Source organism: Cajanus cajan, chromosome 3 (genome assembly GCF_000230855.2).
Source record: "Cajanus cajan strain Asha chromosome 3, NIPB_CcT2T_4, whole genome shotgun sequence".
NCBI classification, from domain to species: Eukaryota; Viridiplantae; Streptophyta; class Magnoliopsida; order Fabales; family Fabaceae; genus Cajanus; species Cajanus cajan.
Genome location: NC_138519.1, coordinates 70,616,847 through 70,635,627, shown reverse-complemented (window position 1 = coordinate 70,635,627; position 18,781 = coordinate 70,616,847). Strand labels below are relative to the sequence as shown.

The window sequence follows — 18,781 nt, the reverse complement described above, 5'->3', positions numbered from 1 at the left end:
AAGATATTCTCCAAATATTAACAGTTAAGGAAATCCCTTGATCCTCGGGACCCAAGTGGCCCATGAATGAGGTACCATAAAACCCAAAACCCTAGAATTGAGGAGGCAGATTACACTCTTGAATGCTCTGACTTCGCGGCTTGATCTAAAGAAAACCCTAGTTCATCCCGTGGCCGGAACAGTTACATATCCCAAAAAAAAAAAAAAAAAAATGTAGTGTGTTGGTTCATCTCAGTAAGAGAGTAAAGTTGCAAATTGCAAAATTGCCTTCAGAAATGGGCCAGACTCTGTTGTAAATTTGTAATGAGTCCATAGAAAAAATAAATTTGATGTAGCATATACCCATTCCCTTTTTCTTTGCTGTTTCAAGTGGACCTGTGAGTCACTTGCAAGTTGACCTTGCTGTTGCATAGCATATCATTAATTTATTGTAAATATAGTTCAACTAAAGTTGATTTTATGTGCTCTCTCTTAAATTCAGGGTGGAAGAAAAGAAAGGGAATTAGGTGCACTTATGCCTACCTCTTCACTCACTCTAAAGCATTCATAATTAAGAGTTTAACAAGTTTTTCATGTGTTAGTTCTAAATGACTAAATGGCCAGGTGAAAATTAGTAAGAAGTTAATTTCTAAATTTATGTTATTTATGGATAAAAATCATATATATGATTTTAAAAATAATTATTGTAAAATTTGATAAGTCATTGGTTTAGTAATGTTAGACTTAATTCTATTAATTAAAGTTTCAGATTCTAAGTATTATATATGGATAAAAAAAAAACATATATAAAAAGAGAGATTCATTAGCAGAGAATAATATCAATGAAGTCAAAAATAATTTATACTAATAATATAATTATAAGAAAGAGTAATTTTGAGAAAAAAAATAATAAATTTACTGTATATTTATTTGTAATTAAATGCTGGTATACAAATATTTACAGTATATATATTATTTTCTCTACTTTATTAAGAAACTTTTACTAAATGGTTATCTTACCTTTAATTGGCTTTTCACTCTAAGGAGTAAGAAGAGGTATGAAATTCTCAAAAGAATAGCATATTCATTGCTTGGATAACACACTTATTTATTTTTAAAATTTATATTTTCCTCTATGATGATGATTAAGTCACAACTTTTAACTTTGCTTTCCCTCATATCCAAGTTGATGCAACTCAGCATGATTACTCTACATAAAATAAAGAAAGGAAATTGAATTCTCTAATCAACGATCCATTAAATATGGGAGAAAGCAAAGTATGGTGTTGACGTTGATGGAGAAAGATGGAATCTTGAGATTCAATTGGTTTTTTATTCCATGAAAAGACCAAAATTCATTTTCTTTAGTCTAAAAAAAAGAAAGATACATGATTGGAGAGCATATGGTAATAAGTTGATAGAACAAAAACAGAAAAAGAGACGTACGCTAGAAGGTAATGGGAGAGATAACCTTTCATGCATTCTTAGTAATTGAAAATTTGAGTAAATATTGTTAGTTTAAATATGGTTTTAGCCCTTCTATTTACGGTAAGTTTCTTTTCTTTTCTTTTCTTTTTTAAAGAATTTTTAAAATATATTTTTAGGATCTATAATTTAAGAAATAATTTATTTAAGTCTTTGTCATTGATAAATTTATCACACAAAATTTATTTATTAGTTATTTTTAATAAGAGGATCATATTATATCTAAATATTTTTTCATAATTGACTCAATTTGTTCTTGTTATCATAATGTTGCAGATGATATGAGTTTTTAAAAGACTAAAATATATATTTTTTAATTACAGAGATTAATTTTATTTTATTTTTTTACATTTGGAGGGAAAAAAAACTTACCCTACATTAATAAGAGATTAAATATTTAATTCAATGTTTTTTTAATGTATATAGTCAAGTGGCCATACACACCATCAATTTGAAATGGCTGCCATTCATTTTAACCATCGACAACCCTTTATTTCCTTTTCTTTTTCTTTTTTTATTATAAATTTTTAATAGACTTATCCTACTTCCTGTGATAAAAATAAATAAATAAAAATGACTTATCCTACTTCATGGATGCTTCATGGATGAATAACTATAAATAAATAACATTAGAATCTCCCTTTCTTCTCTTCTTGCTTAAATGTACTTGCTTAGTTGACCATTAATATTTCATCTAAAATTTAGATGAAGTTTTTAAGTGTTTTTTGTATTATTAATAAATAAAACCTAAAATTTCATCGGGATAATTCATATAATAAATACTTGTATTAAAGGGTCAAATATAAATTATAGAGATAAAACTTTCATTTTATTAGAAAATAATTAAAAAAATTAAGAAATTATTATTTTATCAATAAAAAAAATTACAATAACAGCAACGAGTATTAAACTCAAGTTCTTGTATATTTATCTCAATCCAATTACTAGGTTGATGACTATTGTTATTTTAGGACATTAATTATGTGTACATTATCATAATAATATTAATTTATTAAATTTCTCACTTGATTTATTATTTAGAAAAGTTGGGGTTTGATATTTGATGTTTAGAAAAATTATCCATGTAAAAGAAGAAAACATATATTGACGGGCACAATGTCTAGGTAAAATACTAGTGATAGTTGGTAAGTACCTAACTAGGTTTTGATTTTTCAACCTTCAAGTTGAATATAAGTACCCGTTACCATTTTTATTTTGTATAAAATTGATAAGTATATGCTTCATCATTATTATAATAATTATTATTTCATCATCTTAATAGAGGCTTGGCGATGCTTTCCCCTATCAACATGAATGGTCCCATGACGATTGACAAAATGAGAAGAAGCAAATTATCTGATCTACGTCTTCCAAAAATAGCAAAATAATGAAGAAATAATTAATAGCAATATATGTAGTTTTTGAAAACGACCCTTCATTATAAAATAGTATAATGAAGAATGCAATCCAATGAGGTGGGCCAATTGCAATTTGCAGTTCATCATCCCTTAAATTGGGGCTAGAAGTTGGAGGTTGGAACCTAGCTATAGTTTAAAGCTAGTCAATAAAAGAACCAACCTATAGTCAATTCGGTCTATTCATAAATAAAAATATATTACATTCTATTTGATATGTTTTAAATATTCTTCTTTCTGTTACTGAATATAAGACTATTATTATTATTATTATTATTATTATTATTATTATTTAATAGCCATTTAAGATTTTGTATACAAATCAAGAAATGTATTATTTTTTATTTTTCAAAAAATAGTTTAGAAGTTGTTATTATAATTTTTATAGTTTTACTCCACAATAAACACATATTAGTTATAAATGTTTAAATTAATTAAAAGTTAGATAAAAAGTAAGAGTATAATTGATGGTAATAAATAATTAACATTATTTTGAAAATTGAAAACAATAAATAAATATAAAAAATAGACGATTAAAAAGAAAAGGAAGGAGTAATTCATACTCATTAAATATAATTGGTTAATAAAATTAAATTTATTAACACTTTGTATTATTATTTTTTAAATTACCTTTAAAATTATTGAAACTCACCATCATCATCAAACTATTTTTACTTGATTACTTTGTATTAATTAAGTGTTGTCTCTTCAAATATCATCTTCTCTTAATCCTGGTGTAGTGATTAGGCATTCAACGCTCGCACATTGTAGAGATGATCTATTTAACAAGAAATCATGTGTTTAATATCCACTGTAAGTGAAAATTCTTCGGGTTAACAATCGTCACAGTATTGTGAGCAAGATTAGTATCCAACTTAGTGAGTTGAAAATGCCTCATTGTAACATCCATTTTTTTAAGAATAAATAATAATATTTTGGAATAAATAGATTACAATATAGGGAAATTTTTTTATTAATAAAATAAAAAGGGAGAGGTGAATTAAGAGGTTTTGGACTAGACTCTAATCCTAACCTAGAGACTGATTAAAAAGAATTAAAAAAGGGTGATTATATTATTACATGTCTTTAAAAAACCTAGAATACTCGTAGGAGGAAACTTATTAAAGACCATTGAAGAAGGTGCATAGTAGCAACTAGGGCTTCAATAGAAGCGCATTGATCCTCAAGATCGTCATTTTAGGTAAGAAGGAGTGATCTTCGACATATATGAAGGATGAGGGTAGAGAGTTGATCCATAAGCCTCTTAGGTCAATGAATTTAAATTGTGTATGTGCCTATGAATGAATTGGTAATTGGTTTTATTATACTCTTTGAATTTGCTTGTTGAGTCATTATTAATTAATATATTGTGGAAGATTGAAGCGATGATAAACTAGGGTAATGTATGCATAAATTGAGGTTGATAAGTTGATATATCAATGATGAATGACTAATTGACCGAATATATTGTGAATCAAAGTAAATGGAAGTGTGTGACTATATATTGGGAAAAACCCAAGTCCCACATCGACTAGAGATTAGGCAATTGAATAGTATATAAGTGGAAAGCAACCCTCACCTTACAAGCCGGTTTTGTAGGATTGAGTTAGGCTTCAATCCACTATTCTAACATTGCACGATTCCAATTTGGGTCACGGAGTGCACTAACGGGATTTTTTGGAATAGGAGAAATGTCCTTAGTGGTGGTCGCGTGACAATTGGTAGAGTACTTAGGATTTGGCTTATGAATGCCACTCATAGAACGAGTTGTCATGCGGTGGAGCATGGGGTTATTGGGCCTAGGAGAGGAGTGTGGTGCTGACATGGATGTAGGTGATGAGTTTGGGTCAGGGACTGGGCCACGTGAGGTGGGCGAGGCCAAGATAGGAGAAGAAGTTGGAGGGGGCTGCTGCAGCGTCGGTGCTACATGAGGAGTGGGCCGAGACTGAGCAGCATGAGAAGTGGGGGTTGCTGAAAAGGGTTTGCGAAGATCGTATGTTTGCGAAGAGCAAACTCTATGATCGTGTCAGGCATGAAAAGGGTTGTTGGAGAGAAAGATACACACTAAAAGGGGAGTTGAATAATGTATATCAAAAACTCGTGCTTTTGCATTGAGATAGTGAAAAACGTAAATAGATGAAGTATTAGAAGGCAATCAAACGAAGTAGTAGAAATAAATGAAATGACACAAGTGTTTTTATATTGGTTCATTTCCATCATGGAGACTACGTCAGTTCTCAATCCAACCAGGTTGAGTTCTACTATCTTCAACAAGATACAAGTATTATTTAACAAGCCACTTCTACTCAAACCAAGTATTCTTTCACCAAGCCTCTTCAGACTCAAACTCAAGTATTCTTTCATTAAGTCTCTCCAAACTCAAACTCAAGTATTCTTTCACCAAGCCTCTCTAGACTTCAAAACCAAGTATTCTTTCATTAAGCTTCTCCATGTTCAAACACTAAATATTTTTTTTAAACAAGTCTCTCTAGGCTTAACCCTTACAAATAAGATTGCTATGAATTACACAAATAGTTTTGTCTCTTTTAGACGTGATGCTATGAAAATACAGTGTAATAGACTACAAAGAATTGTATACAAAATTTACAATAAAGATATTCTTTGTATTGCTTCAGCTTGTTTTCAGCTTTTTTATGTACAACGTTTTTCTTCGAGTATGCTTTGTCTATTGCTTTTCGATTCTCTTATTCTCTCTCCTTTTGTAGTGTGAAAGCTTGATCCTTAGATAGTAGCTTTGGAGAAGATGACATAGCAGTAATGTTCAAATTTAAATGTTCATATTCTTCATATGTTACTTCGTCTATTTTTCTAACTGATCTTAGAAAATACTGTTGATGCATTTAATGTGAGCATTAAATGATTACCAAGATGCATGTACCTCTTATCTGATATAGGTAGCTACTTATCATCATTTCCTTCAATTTTTGAGTGCAGTAAAGAGTATCAATGTAAAGTAGTTGGATGAGATATATTTTCACTCTCGATGCTAACATGTTTGTGTGTAGGTTGATTTTGCAAGAATAGATTAGGTACAAGAGGATGTATTTGATGGAAAAGAGGCTAAAAAGAGGTCTTGCTCTTATTAGTGTAACATCATGACAAAGATTTAGTTTTAGTATTTTATTGAAATTATTTAAATTATAGTTCATCATAATTCATTGTTGGAATTTTGTTCAAATAGATGGTTTGTACCTCGTTTTAATTTCACATTGTTATGCTAGATTTTTAATAAAGTTGTTGAAAACAATTGTGAACCCTTTGTGTAACACCCTCTTTTAAATATGAACTATAACTATTTATTTAATTTTTAAAAAAAATATTATAAGAAATTATTTAAATTAAACATCCTAAAATGTTGGAGTAAATTGAGATAAATAAAAGATAAGTTTATTTATTGCACATACATTTGATCATAGATTATTACTACGGACATTTTTACCATAATTGTCCTAAAAAAGAAGTAAAGATTTTTTTTTTACAAATTCCATTTTTATTTCTTATATTTATTTCACAAGTAAAAATTATATATATATATATATATATATATATATATATAATAGTAGATTAACATGATTTGACGAAAGAGTAAATGAGATGGTTGCAAGACCATCAAGAATAATTCATATTATCTTATTTTATAGTGATATTAATAAAGAACTTTATTCATTAATGATGATGTTATTTTGGGTGTTAACATTACAATCGAAGAAAAATAATATAAATGAGTGCGACAAATGGAGTAATATTTGGTGGGTGTTATACTTTCGAGTATTCCTTATGAAATTTAATGGAAACATTGTATCAAAAAAGTTAAAATCCAATCAATGCGAGCAAATGACACTAAAGTGATTAAAATAACATAAAATGTCAGAAGTGGGATTTGAACCCACGCCCTCTCACGAGGACCAGAACTTGAGTCTGGCGCCTTAGACCACTCGGCCATCCTGACGACTTGTTAACTTACTTAATCAAAACATTTACTCAAATCTACCAAATTAGAACTTATTAATAATATATTATGCTACGTCACTTCACCAACCAAAAGCTAAGCAGTAAGCACTATACTCTCTCAAAAAAAAAAAAAAAAAAAAAAAAAACAACTTCGAGTCGTATAAAGTTATTTTCTCATTTGGACTCATATTTATAACTTCTCTCACAAAAGCAAGTCATGTCAATGATAAAGGACTCTGCCCCACGTTAAGGAACTACAAGACAAACGATAAATTGTTGAAACGATTTTACTCAACAAGTATATGACGTTTATTTATGTTTTATTTTTCTTGGAATCTTTTTGGTTTACACAACAAGATTCATGCTACAATTAATCATACCCTATTTTCACAATTTTTTGATTGCATTTGCATAGAAGCAAGCTGCTTTGCGGGGAAACGTGTATAAGTGGGAACTACTAAGATCATAGAAATTGCTCTTAAAAAAATGAGTTAATCACTTATATATTATCAGTGTAAAGTTTTTTTTATAATGACAACCAATCAGATATGTTAATAGTGTCTTTTTTTTATTTTAATTTAATTAAATGAAACGATATAGTACTATTAACAAATTTGATTGATTGTCAATAATGTATAGGTGATTAACTCTAAAAATATTACCATAATTTTGGTAAAAATGCACATGTAGTACGTGGTATGTTTTGTTCAATATTATATATAGAGTTAATCACCTATACATCGTCAATGTAAAATTTTTTACACTGGCAGTCAATCAGAACCGTTAATAGTATCTTTTAATCTGCTCATTTAATTAAATTAAAATAAAAAAGGCACTATTAACGGCTTTGATTGACTGCCAGTGTAAAAAAACTTTACACCGACAGTGTATAGGTAATTAACTCTTATATATATATATATATATATATATATATATATATATATATATATAGGGGAATGCTAATGTACTCCTACCTATTTTTTAATGGGAGTATGTTAGCAACCTACACCAAAATTTTAAGACAAAAAAACCACTCATTTATTTTGATTTGGTTAATTCGTACAAAGGATATTATAGTAATTTAATTTAATTTTAAATGAAAATAAAATATTTTCTCTCTCTTATTAATTTCATTCTTCAATTCATTTATTTTTTCTAATTAATTAATTTTTATTTGTTTAGAGAGAAAGGGGGGAGACATCATGAGAGATGAGAGAGAAATGAGTTAAAGAAGGAATTTAATAGGAGAGAGATAAATATGTTAAAGAAAGAATTTAATAGGAAAGAGAAATGAGTAGGAGAAGAAATTTAATAGGAGAGATAAATGACTTAGAGTGTGAGGTTAATAAGAGAGAGAAAATATTTTATTTTCATTTAAAACTAAATTAAATTACTATAATATCCTTTGTACGAATTAACCAAATCAAAATAAATGAGTGATTTTTTTGTCCTAAAATTTTGGTATAGGTTGCTAACATACTCCCACTAAAAAATAGGTGGGAGTACATTAGCATTCCCCATATATATATATATATATATATATATATATATATATATAGGTTGTTTATCTATAATTAAAAAGCATCATATTTGTGGATTTTGTTAATACTTATTTGGTAATTTGATTAGTAGATGATATTGGTCATGTTTTTAAAAGCGATGACATCAACGAACCTAAAAAGAATTGAAAAAATAAGCTTATGAACAATATGATTGATTTAACAACTTTATTTTTTTGTTTATAGCAGTTTTACAATTTCAAAATTGTAGTTTATTACCAACATATTCGTTCTAAAATAAAGATAATAATGACAAAGGTAACACCCTTACTATCATTTTATAAACTTAATAAATAAAGGCCAGTCAATTTGTGCTTGAGCAATGCATTCAGAATAAAGAAGAAGAAAAGGATAAATTTCTTACAGCATAATTGATTTAACAAAAGCATACTGCATAAAAATCAACATAAGCTAAATGTTGATGACAAAATTATACCAGCATCACAGCTTCGGCTAGCTATTGAATATAACAAACAAAACCAAAACTAAAACTTTTACAATGTCAATCCATAGATTATTTATTCACACAAAACCAAAACAACAGTGTTCACTGGTATTAAAATTCCTTTGTTTCAGTTTCCATTCAGGGTATGATGATCAGCATTCAACAAACACCCTTCTCCTCTATGGCATCAAATTATTCATTCGGTGAAGCTCACTCTGAGCAGTTCTCCAAGGCGCTTCAGCTATGTATCTGTCAAACCTCACTCTATCAAAGGAATAACTTGCCCTATGAGCCGTTGTTCTGCCGACTTCTTCCTGCCAATAATTTGAGCTGCCACCATAGCCCTGATAGCCTTCATTTCGAGCACCAAATGATAAGGGAACAGCATCCATTGGTCTAACATGATTGTTCGAACAATGTCCAACATGATTTACTGTTGGCCACTTCAGTGATGTATCTCTCAAAGTGAGACTTTCATCAAAAGAAACATTTTCCCTCTGATCCATTGTTCTACTCAGTTCTTGCAAATAAATTGACCTGCCACCACACACCTGATAGCCTTCATTTCTAGCACCAAGTGATAATGGAACAGTATCCATTGATCTAACATGATCTCTCCAAAAATATCCAACATTAGTTGATGTTGGCCATTTCCGCAATTGATCTCTCATACTGGGACCATCAAAAGAATAACTTGCCCTGTGAGCTGTTGTTCTACCAAATTCATCTCGCAAATAATTTGAGCTTCCACCATAGACCTGATATCCTTCATTTCTAGAATCATGCGAGAAGGTATTCATTGTTCTAACATGATCTGTCAGAGAATGTCTAACATTAGATGCTGTTGGGCATGGTTGCAAAGATTGCAATGGCTCCATTGGTTGCAATGTTCTTAGAGAGCTGAGACTTGGACCACGAAAGGCAGAATAGCCACCAGAAGGAACACCTCTTCCATGTACTTCTTCAATGCTATTAAAGTGACCCTGAGGGATTGAAGTGTGTATATTGTGTGTATTTGTTAAGCCAAATATTGATGGGTCTGCTTCTTTAATTTTTGGAAAGTGATTTGTTTGAGGATTATAGCTGAGATGAACTGAAATTGGTAATTGCTCCACAGCATTCTCAATCTTTTGTATAGGGAGATTTGTTTGTTGTCTAGAAACCATCATTTGATTTCTCTTCATATGGTTTGGCTTAGTTTTACGATTGCAAATAAACTTATATGTGCAGCACACACCAAGTGGAAAGGGTTCATCACATTTATGGCCATCACCTCTCTTATTATTGTAACCTGGGTAATCTTCTCTCTTGAAGTCAACACACTCCTTCAATTTCAAAAAGCATTGTTTCGCAAGTTGCTCTATGTTCCAGTTGGTAAAAGGAGCTGTATTTTTATGACTAACATGAATTTCACCATCCGCTCGAAGCATGCGACTTGCATTATTGAAGAATCCTCGCACAAGGACTTTATGCTTCCTGTAAACTCATGAGGAGAAGCACAAAGCAAAGAAATCTAACACAACTGAATATATAAAACAGCAATTCTGTTGAAACTAGTAATGTGCATAATAAAACATGAAATTCATGTTCTCATTTCTAGTTTTCCACAAAATCCAGAAGACAGAGTCAACCTAAACTTTTACTTCCTATTATAGCCTAAGAGAAGCAAAGCAAAATCAAGAATGTTTCAAATATATTTTAGTTCCTTATAAAGCACCTAAGACATTAATTAGTAATGAAACTGAATTGTACTAGAAAACTCACTTAATCAGTGAAGTGTCATCTTCCCTCCCGTGAAAGCCGGCATGAGGAAAATTGAAAATAACTCGATCAAAACTCCGCATTTTTAAATCTGATTGAAGCTTCATTTTGGTTGCATCCACTCCATGTAATAAGCATGCTCCCAGCTTGTGTAAGTCATCTAAATTTGACTTTGCATGTTTGTACATCTTGATAACATCATCTACATGAACAAATACAATGACACTAAATAGGAGTGTGCGGTAGGTGAAAAAATGAAAAGAGCATAAAATGATGGAACAACCAATGAGTCAGTGACAAAGCCTTTGGATTTTGCACACGTGAGTTATATGACTCTTAAGGTACCCCTTAAAGCAAGCACATTAAAAACTAGAGAAAAATAGATAGATACAGATAGTAAACAACATATACAAGCACTAACAAAACAAGGAACAATCAATGAAGGGAACAATTAAAAAACAATCCATATGGTGTCATTGATACATTCTGTCAAGTGTATGCAATAAAAATATATCATCATTCATCAAGGCACTTCCATAGCTGGAAGAGCTCTGATGAGTGATGAAATGTGTTGGACATACACAACATTCTGTACATGTGTCCATACTACATAATTTCCATTAGTTCATTCCTAGAACTTAAAACAATTTAAAATAGCATAAGTAGGTGTTTTAAATCAAATCAACTAATCCAAAAGAAATATGAAAATGGGAAACAAAATATTACAAAATACCCTTTTACTATAAAAAATTCACAAGCCACATTGACTTGTCACTCATAAAAAAGAAATGTTTAGACAAAAATAATCTTAGCAAAAGGTTTAAACACGTCTACAATCCTATATTTATCAGGGGTGATGTTTAAAACCAAACTAACCCAAAGGTAAAGTGAACATAAATTTCCAACTAATTTTTGGTGATGATGCAAAATGGGTAAACCATTTTTCCGGTGTTCATGGTAGGAGTCTCCACGGCCGCAATTGCGGCTGCATTTGCCTGCAATTTTCAGCAACATCAAGGATGATAATTGGCAACCCAAACCACTACCATTAGCACCATGTAACAATTTAAAACTTGTTAACAAATAGAAACCGTTCCAACAAAAGAAACACACCTTTAAATCTTTAATAATCTTCAAAACAACCAAGAAAAAAAATATATTAAACAATAACAATATTTCAAAAGAAGAATAAGGAAACCCTAAGCAAATTATTAGGTTTTCTCATGAATAGCAAACTTGTTACATCAAAAGAAGAACCACACTCGCACATGATCAAACCCAAGAAAACACCGCACTTTAACGAGCAAAGCATTAAAGCATAAACCCCTTTGTTACACATTTTCTTTACCACCCCACGTACTAAGATCGAAACTTTAACAATGTAACGTGCAGCACAAGGAAAAAGAACAATCAGAAAGGTAAGAGGAAGAGAGAGACCGTAGGAGTTGAGCGATGAAGCGACGATGTTGGCAGCAGAACCAAATGATTTGGCGAGGGAAAGGGAGAAAGAGAAATCACCCTCCCCCACCAACAGTATTTGATGATCACTTGAATAATGAGTTACCCATTTTACTTCATCATCTTGTTGTTGTAGAATCATGTTGAATTTGTTCTTAGTTTCTTCCGTTTCGAAAGTGTAGTGTGATTGAGAAGTGAGAACGACGACTATCACTTTACTCTCTCTAAATGACAAAACATTTGAAACTTCAAAACCTGAACAACAATTATCAGCTTCACCATTAAGTAGTCAAAAGTAGGAATAGTAAGTAAATCAGTACGTGACAAAAGTATTTGAATTTATTTTTATGAATAAACAGGAAAGAAAAGAAAAAATAAAATAAAATTAGAAAATATATATGCATGTAGTTCAGCAGTAAGGGCTGATTCATGCTTAAACAAGGTTAGAGGTTCGAATCTTGCATTGTGTATGCGTCTTGCATTGTGTATGCAGCCGCGTTAAATCTTGAGGCCAGTTATCCTACTCTTTGAGGTGCTTTTAACATAGGTACTTCCAACATAGAGAGAAGATTAGTCAGTGCCGTGAAATAATGGTAAGATAAGAATCAAATAACTTTATGATAATATGGCTAGAGCCTAGAGGAACCCTTTTTAGCAAATTTATTTACACACATATTAGCTTCTCTATACACATGCTAAAATGTAATTTTTCAATTCATTGTTTGAAAAGTTTGGATCTTCTTTATGATAATAACATAGACGTAGAAGGTAATGTCACTTTGATGAATGAGTCGTAAAATCAATTTTGATTTGAATGAATATTTGATTTATTAAATTAAGTATTTATATTCTTATTTATTTTAATTTTTAAAAAATTTAATTTATTTAATTTTTATATAATTCTTATCTCTATTTTAAATTTATGTTAAATAAAACTTAATTAATATAATTTTATAATTATTATTTTATGTTAAAAATTTTATTTTATAATATTTTTAAAAAATATTAAATTAATTTTTTTAAGGAAGTGATTTTTTTTAAACAGGATGAATTGTATAATATAAAATGTGATCTTTTTCATAAAAGTAGTCCACTAACTCTGTCTTTTTCAAGGAAGTGACCTTAGGACAATAAGATGTCTTCTTTACTTTAAATTATTTTTTTAACACTGTAGTATAACGTGCTTGATTTACATTTGAGTTATACATTATAATATTTTTCCTTTAACAGCCATATTTGTTATGTATAAATAATAGAGGAAAACTCTTTTAATAGTTAATTACGCATTGTGCTTCCCATATGTAGATTTTAAATCCTATGATAAAGTTAATTGGTATAGAATAATTGTTCACTTCAATTAAAGTTTTTATTAATTAAAAAATAGTTACATTAATGTATAAATAATATTAAGCTAACGTGAGTTTATTGATTTTTTTTAATAATTTAAATTATAAGATTTTTTTTGTCTATGGCTAATTATATAAATATGATGTGGCATGAATATATATTCATAGACAAAAAAAATTGTGAAGTTGAAAAAAGAAAAATGATAAAATAGAATTAAGATCTCATTTGAAAAAATTTATAAATAATTTATTTGTACTTATTTTATTTTATAATTAAAAAATAAAAATGATATATTTAATTCTTAATTAATCTGATCAAGTTCTATTTTCTTTACAAAGGTATAAAATAGGAGGAATTATACTGTATCAATCAAAAATGGTTTTATATGAGTTTTCATATGGATCAAGATATCTGTATGTCCTTTTCTTTAACGAAAAACAAATCTATGTTATTTTTTGAATTTCAAGTATTAAATAAGTTTTTACTCCTTGAATATGTTAAGGTATAACATAAACAAATATGATTTGATTATCAAATATCATAAATGATATATTTAGTATGATTTGACATGAATATATATATATAAACAGAAAAATGTGAAGTTGAAAAAAGAAAAACAATAAAATATAATTAAGGTCTCATTTGAAAAAATTTATATATAACTTATATGTACTTATTTTATTTTATAGGTGTTTATAAGAGTGTTTGGATAAATTTATAAAATATCTTATAGTTAATTCATAAAATATTTTGAGTTTATTTTAATAAATTGTTCAATGTAGTTTATTATTTAATTTGTGTGAAATTTATTAAAAAATACTCATGGTCAAATCTTGTTACCAACTTAAATAAATTTTTTCTTTTTTTTGTCATTCTTTCATTAAGAACCAATTTATATATTTTTTTTCTTTTTAATGATTTTCATTTCTCATCTATCGATATTACATTCAATTCTTGATTAATTTGGTCAAGCTTTACTATTTTTGCAAAGGTACAAATATAGGAGAAATTATAATGTGTCAGTCAAAAATGACTTTATGTGAGTTTTCACATAATTCAAGATATGTATTTGTCATTTTCTCTAACAAAAAATAAATTTTTGTTCTTTTCTGAATTTCAAGTATCAAATAAGCTTTTATTCCTTCAATATGTTAAAGCATAACATAAACAAACATGATTTGGTCATCAAACATCATAAATGATATATTTAATATATTTATCTTAGACAAACAAAGTAGTTTGTTTGAAAGACTACTTATTATCATAATCAATAGTCTTTCTTATATGATCAAAAAAAATATTTTTTATTTATTTATAAAAAGTGTTCAAATTTGTTAACATTTAAATTCATAATTTTAAGGGATCTAAGATCGTCCTTTGATATAATATTAGTGTTATCTCTTAGTTTAAGACTTATATAACTTAAACTTGAATCAAAAGAATCTTTAAAAATATTTATGCACATGCAACAATATATTTATATAAATAACATTGTTTTAAATATGCATGTATGCTTAGGAAAACACTTGTAGTCATACATGCTCAAGCATTTAGCAAGTGTTTAAATTCATATTTTGACGGATCTATGATCATCCTTTGATCTAATATTGGTGTTATCTTTTAGTTTAGGACTTATATAGCTTAAACTTGAATAAGAAGAATCTTTAAAAATATTTATGCACTTGCAGCAATATATTCATATAAATAACATTGTTTTAAATATGCATGTATACTTAAAAAAACGCTTGTATTCATACATTCTAATGTATTTAGCAAGTGTTTAAATTCATATTTTTTGAGGATCTAAGATCATCTTTTGACTTAATATTGGTGTTTTCTCTTAGTTTAAGATTTATACAACTTAAACTTGAATAAGAAGAATCATTAAAATATTTGTGCACATGCAACAAATACTTATATAAATAACATTGTTTTAAATATGCATATATACTTAGGAAAATGCTTGTAGACATACATGCTCAAACATTTAGCTAGTGTTTGCCCATGATCCATATCACAAAGTACTTGAAATGAATCTTACACAGTGTTTGGTTGGAAGAAATGGGGGAAGGGGAGGGAAGAGAAGACATTTTTTAAAAAATTTATTGTGATTCAATTTTTATGAGCGGAAGGGAGTAAAATCCCTCCTAACTTAGTTTTAGTTATCCACCAATATTAGAGAGATTTGGAAGGGAGGAGAGAGTTTTAAAAGTATTTTAATATAACATCCAAAATATATTTATTTATATTATTAAATTTAAAATTGTAAGAATATAAAAGTAAATTAGTTTTAAAATCTTTTCACTCTCCTTGTGAATCAAAAAAGAAAAGAACTACCTCTCATTCATTTTCCTCTTCTCAATCAAACAAAATTTCTAACTCCCCTTCTTTCATCCTTATCCTCCATTAAAACTCCTCTCATCTCTTCTTTTGAACTAGACATATCCTTAGTTTCTTATGCCAAAACTTGAGATGTTATTTGGATATATTTTTATTTAAATATTTATAGAAAAATAAAATAAAATAAAATTCTTATGATAAACTAATTAGGAAAGTTAAATGGTATTAGCTTATTAAAAAGTTGATTTCAACTTTCGTACAAGTTAATTGCAACTTGTGAAAAAAATGTAATTTTTTTTAATATTTATGGAAAAGTATGTATAAATATTTACAATTGATTTTGTGTGTTTTATTATGACATATTTCTCCTTTTTATATTTTACAACCATTTTTTCGATTCTTACAAATTGTCTTATATTTTAATTTTTAAATTTAATTCATTTCTAATTAATAAACACAGAATTATCTTATATTCTATCTTTTATTTTTTTTTAAATATTTATTTGAAAAAATTAACTTCTATGACAAATATAATAACAAAAAAAAGTATAATTAATTAATCAATCCATTTTATTTAAATATATTATTTAAATATTATTTTCTAATTAATACTCTATATATATTACTCACATTCATTTGGCAACTAAGATGGCAAGCAGGCACCAAATAGTGGTCATTTTGGCCATCAGGTTGAAGAGTTCATGGAAATCTTCCTCCTTAATTTGTGTATATCCTTTTGCCACAAGTTAAGCTTTGTATTTATCAACCTCATCAAGAGCCTTGTACTTCACCTTATTATATATCCACTTGCAACCCACTACTTTCTTTCTTGCAAGTGGTGATGTAATATTGTTGTCTTCTAAGGCTTTTAGTTCTTGTATCATTGCCTTACGCCACTCTACCTTTTTAATTAATTTTGAGTATGACCGTGACTCTCATAAGATGCAATAGCTGCAAGGCAGTCCGTACATGTTTGCTAGAAAAACTATCATATGTTATATAATTTGAGCTTCCTATTTTTGTGATTTCATATGAAATTTTGGACTCTTTCTGTTAATTTCGGCAAACTCAAGATCTGCAATACTTCATACACAGGAAAACACCTACTTAGAAAGTTGTTGACGATTAAAGTAGAGGCAAACAAACTTATCTGCAATTAATACTTCATTTAAAACTATAAAGAGAAAAACAGGAGATTAAAGTACTACAATTTAAACAATGAACTGAGAAAAGTGCAATTAAATAAATAAATAAATTATCAAGTGAGGAAGAAAAAATAATTAGTTGAATATATAATTAAACCCTTTCAGTTGATTTCTGCAAATTTTTCATCAACCAGACATAATTTGGCTTCCACTTCTAAAGATTTATCTTCCATGCTACCAACTACAATATTATTTTCAGCTAACATACTATATTTTGCAGGTTGAGTCGTAGAACTTTAATAGGTAATAGCACAAAAGACACAACTAATTTGGATAATTAAATAAACCATGTAAAAATGTACAGGGGCCAAAAAATTTATAAAAAAAAACTGTATGCTAACGATCTTGTCACTTTGGTACGAAGTCTGTTTAAGGTTGATATTTAGTGCAAAGCTTAAATTTGAGTAGCCTCCACTGGGCATAGAACGAATACATCAAACTCTGCAACAAATATATAGGAGCCTTAATTTGTCAAGAAAAAAAATATCCCAAATAAATTTTACAATACAAAAATCTCTACATCAGTTAAATATGAAATTGAATAGTTCTTGAAATCATTGATGATGTCATTTGAAAAGACTTTCACAAAAAAAAATAAAATTGAGCAACCATGGAAGAGAATGGTGAATCTAAGGTCGAATTACGAATAGTATTAGGAATTTTGGTTCCAATAAGATTATTTTTTTTAGAAATATAATTGAAAAAGAAGAAAAAAGCTCATAAAAGCTGATATTAAAAATGTGTGCTGCTATCGCCTATCCGTAACAAATGAAAAGTTGTCTTAAAAAAGCAAATACATGTATAAAATATAAGGCATGAGAAGAAAAGAAAAATAACGAGATAAGAAATAACTCAACAAAGCATATATATAAAATAATAAGGACGACTAAGGAGTAAGGTCTATTTATATGGACCTGTAGGAACAGTTTACATTTCACAATTACTCTAGTAGTAAAGTGTTGCATGATTCAAATGGTGACAAAAAAATGATTTGTGATCACTCCATGAACGTTCAATTCTAAATTATTGGTTTGAGTTAACAAACTATTACTGGAACAATACGAAGGTGATAAATTGAAACTCACCTTGGAAATCCCACATTTAATTCAAAATTCCTGATTTGTCCTAGACAACATTGCTATACAGGTTATGTGTACACATTAAGTGCAATATTCAAATGCTTGGTTAGTGTAAATATTATATATATATATATATATATATATATATATATATATATATATATAATTTGTCCAAATTTAATCCTAACATATTAAATTATGGGAAAATTTGTGCTTGATTCATTATAATTCACTCCGTATGAATGTCATATTTGAGGTTGTAGGCAATTCAACTTTTAACACTCCAAATAATTTTAAATGGGCTAGTTTCAATTAAGGATCAATTTTTTTAAAGAGTTCTAATATTTTCTTTTATTTGTACACACCCCGATTACATATTCCTTGCTGCTAAAAGATTAATCCTATAATATTGAGGTTTATGGGATAAATATGTGCTTGATTCAGTGTAATTCATTCATTTAATTGAATGTGAGGATGGGAGAAACACATTAAAACTATGCTTTTCACTTTTAATCAAACATGCAAAAGCTAAAATACACTTCAAATTGATTCAAACAATTTCATCCATTTGTTTGTCTGCATGTTTCGTTGGACTAATTTTTAGTAAAATAAAGAAGCTATAATACACTTCAAATTGATTGCAACCATATTCCATATCAGAAACAACTTTTAAAATTTAAATTGCTAATTAATTAACCTTCAATTAAGGAATTATTTTACCAAGACATTTTGCCTT

General features: G+C 28.5%; 1 protein-coding gene and 1 non-coding gene across 3 annotated transcripts; both read right to left on the bottom strand.

Moving 5' to 3' along the window:
• Nucleotides 1-6,765: 6,765 nt before the first annotated feature.
• Nucleotides 6,766-6,849, bottom strand: TRNAL-CAA (transfer RNA leucine (anticodon CAA)). The gene has a single exon. It is a non-coding gene; the product is annotated as a tRNA-Leu (tRNA).
• A 1,932-nt stretch (nt 6,850-8,781) lies between these two features.
• LOC109803398 (uncharacterized) lies at nt 8,782-12,358 on the bottom strand. 2 transcript variants are annotated; one of them, XM_020364951.2, is made up of 3 exons: nt 12,054-12,358; nt 10,620-10,818; nt 8,782-10,331 (listed from the first exon to the last, which is right to left on the bottom strand). In XM_020364951.2, exons 1-3 carry the CDS (start codon nt 12,214-12,216, stop codon nt 9,035-9,037), a joined length of 1,659 nt encoding a protein of 552 aa, XP_020220540.1. In that variant the 5' UTR covers nt 12,217-12,358; the 3' UTR covers nt 8,782-9,034. The 2 variants fall into 2 exon arrangements, with proteins under 2 accessions (XP_020220540.1, XP_082927313.1); XM_083071187.1 differs by lacking the exon at nt 12,054-12,358 and adding an exon at nt 11,493-12,036.
• Nucleotides 12,359-18,781: the final 6,423 nt, after the last annotated feature.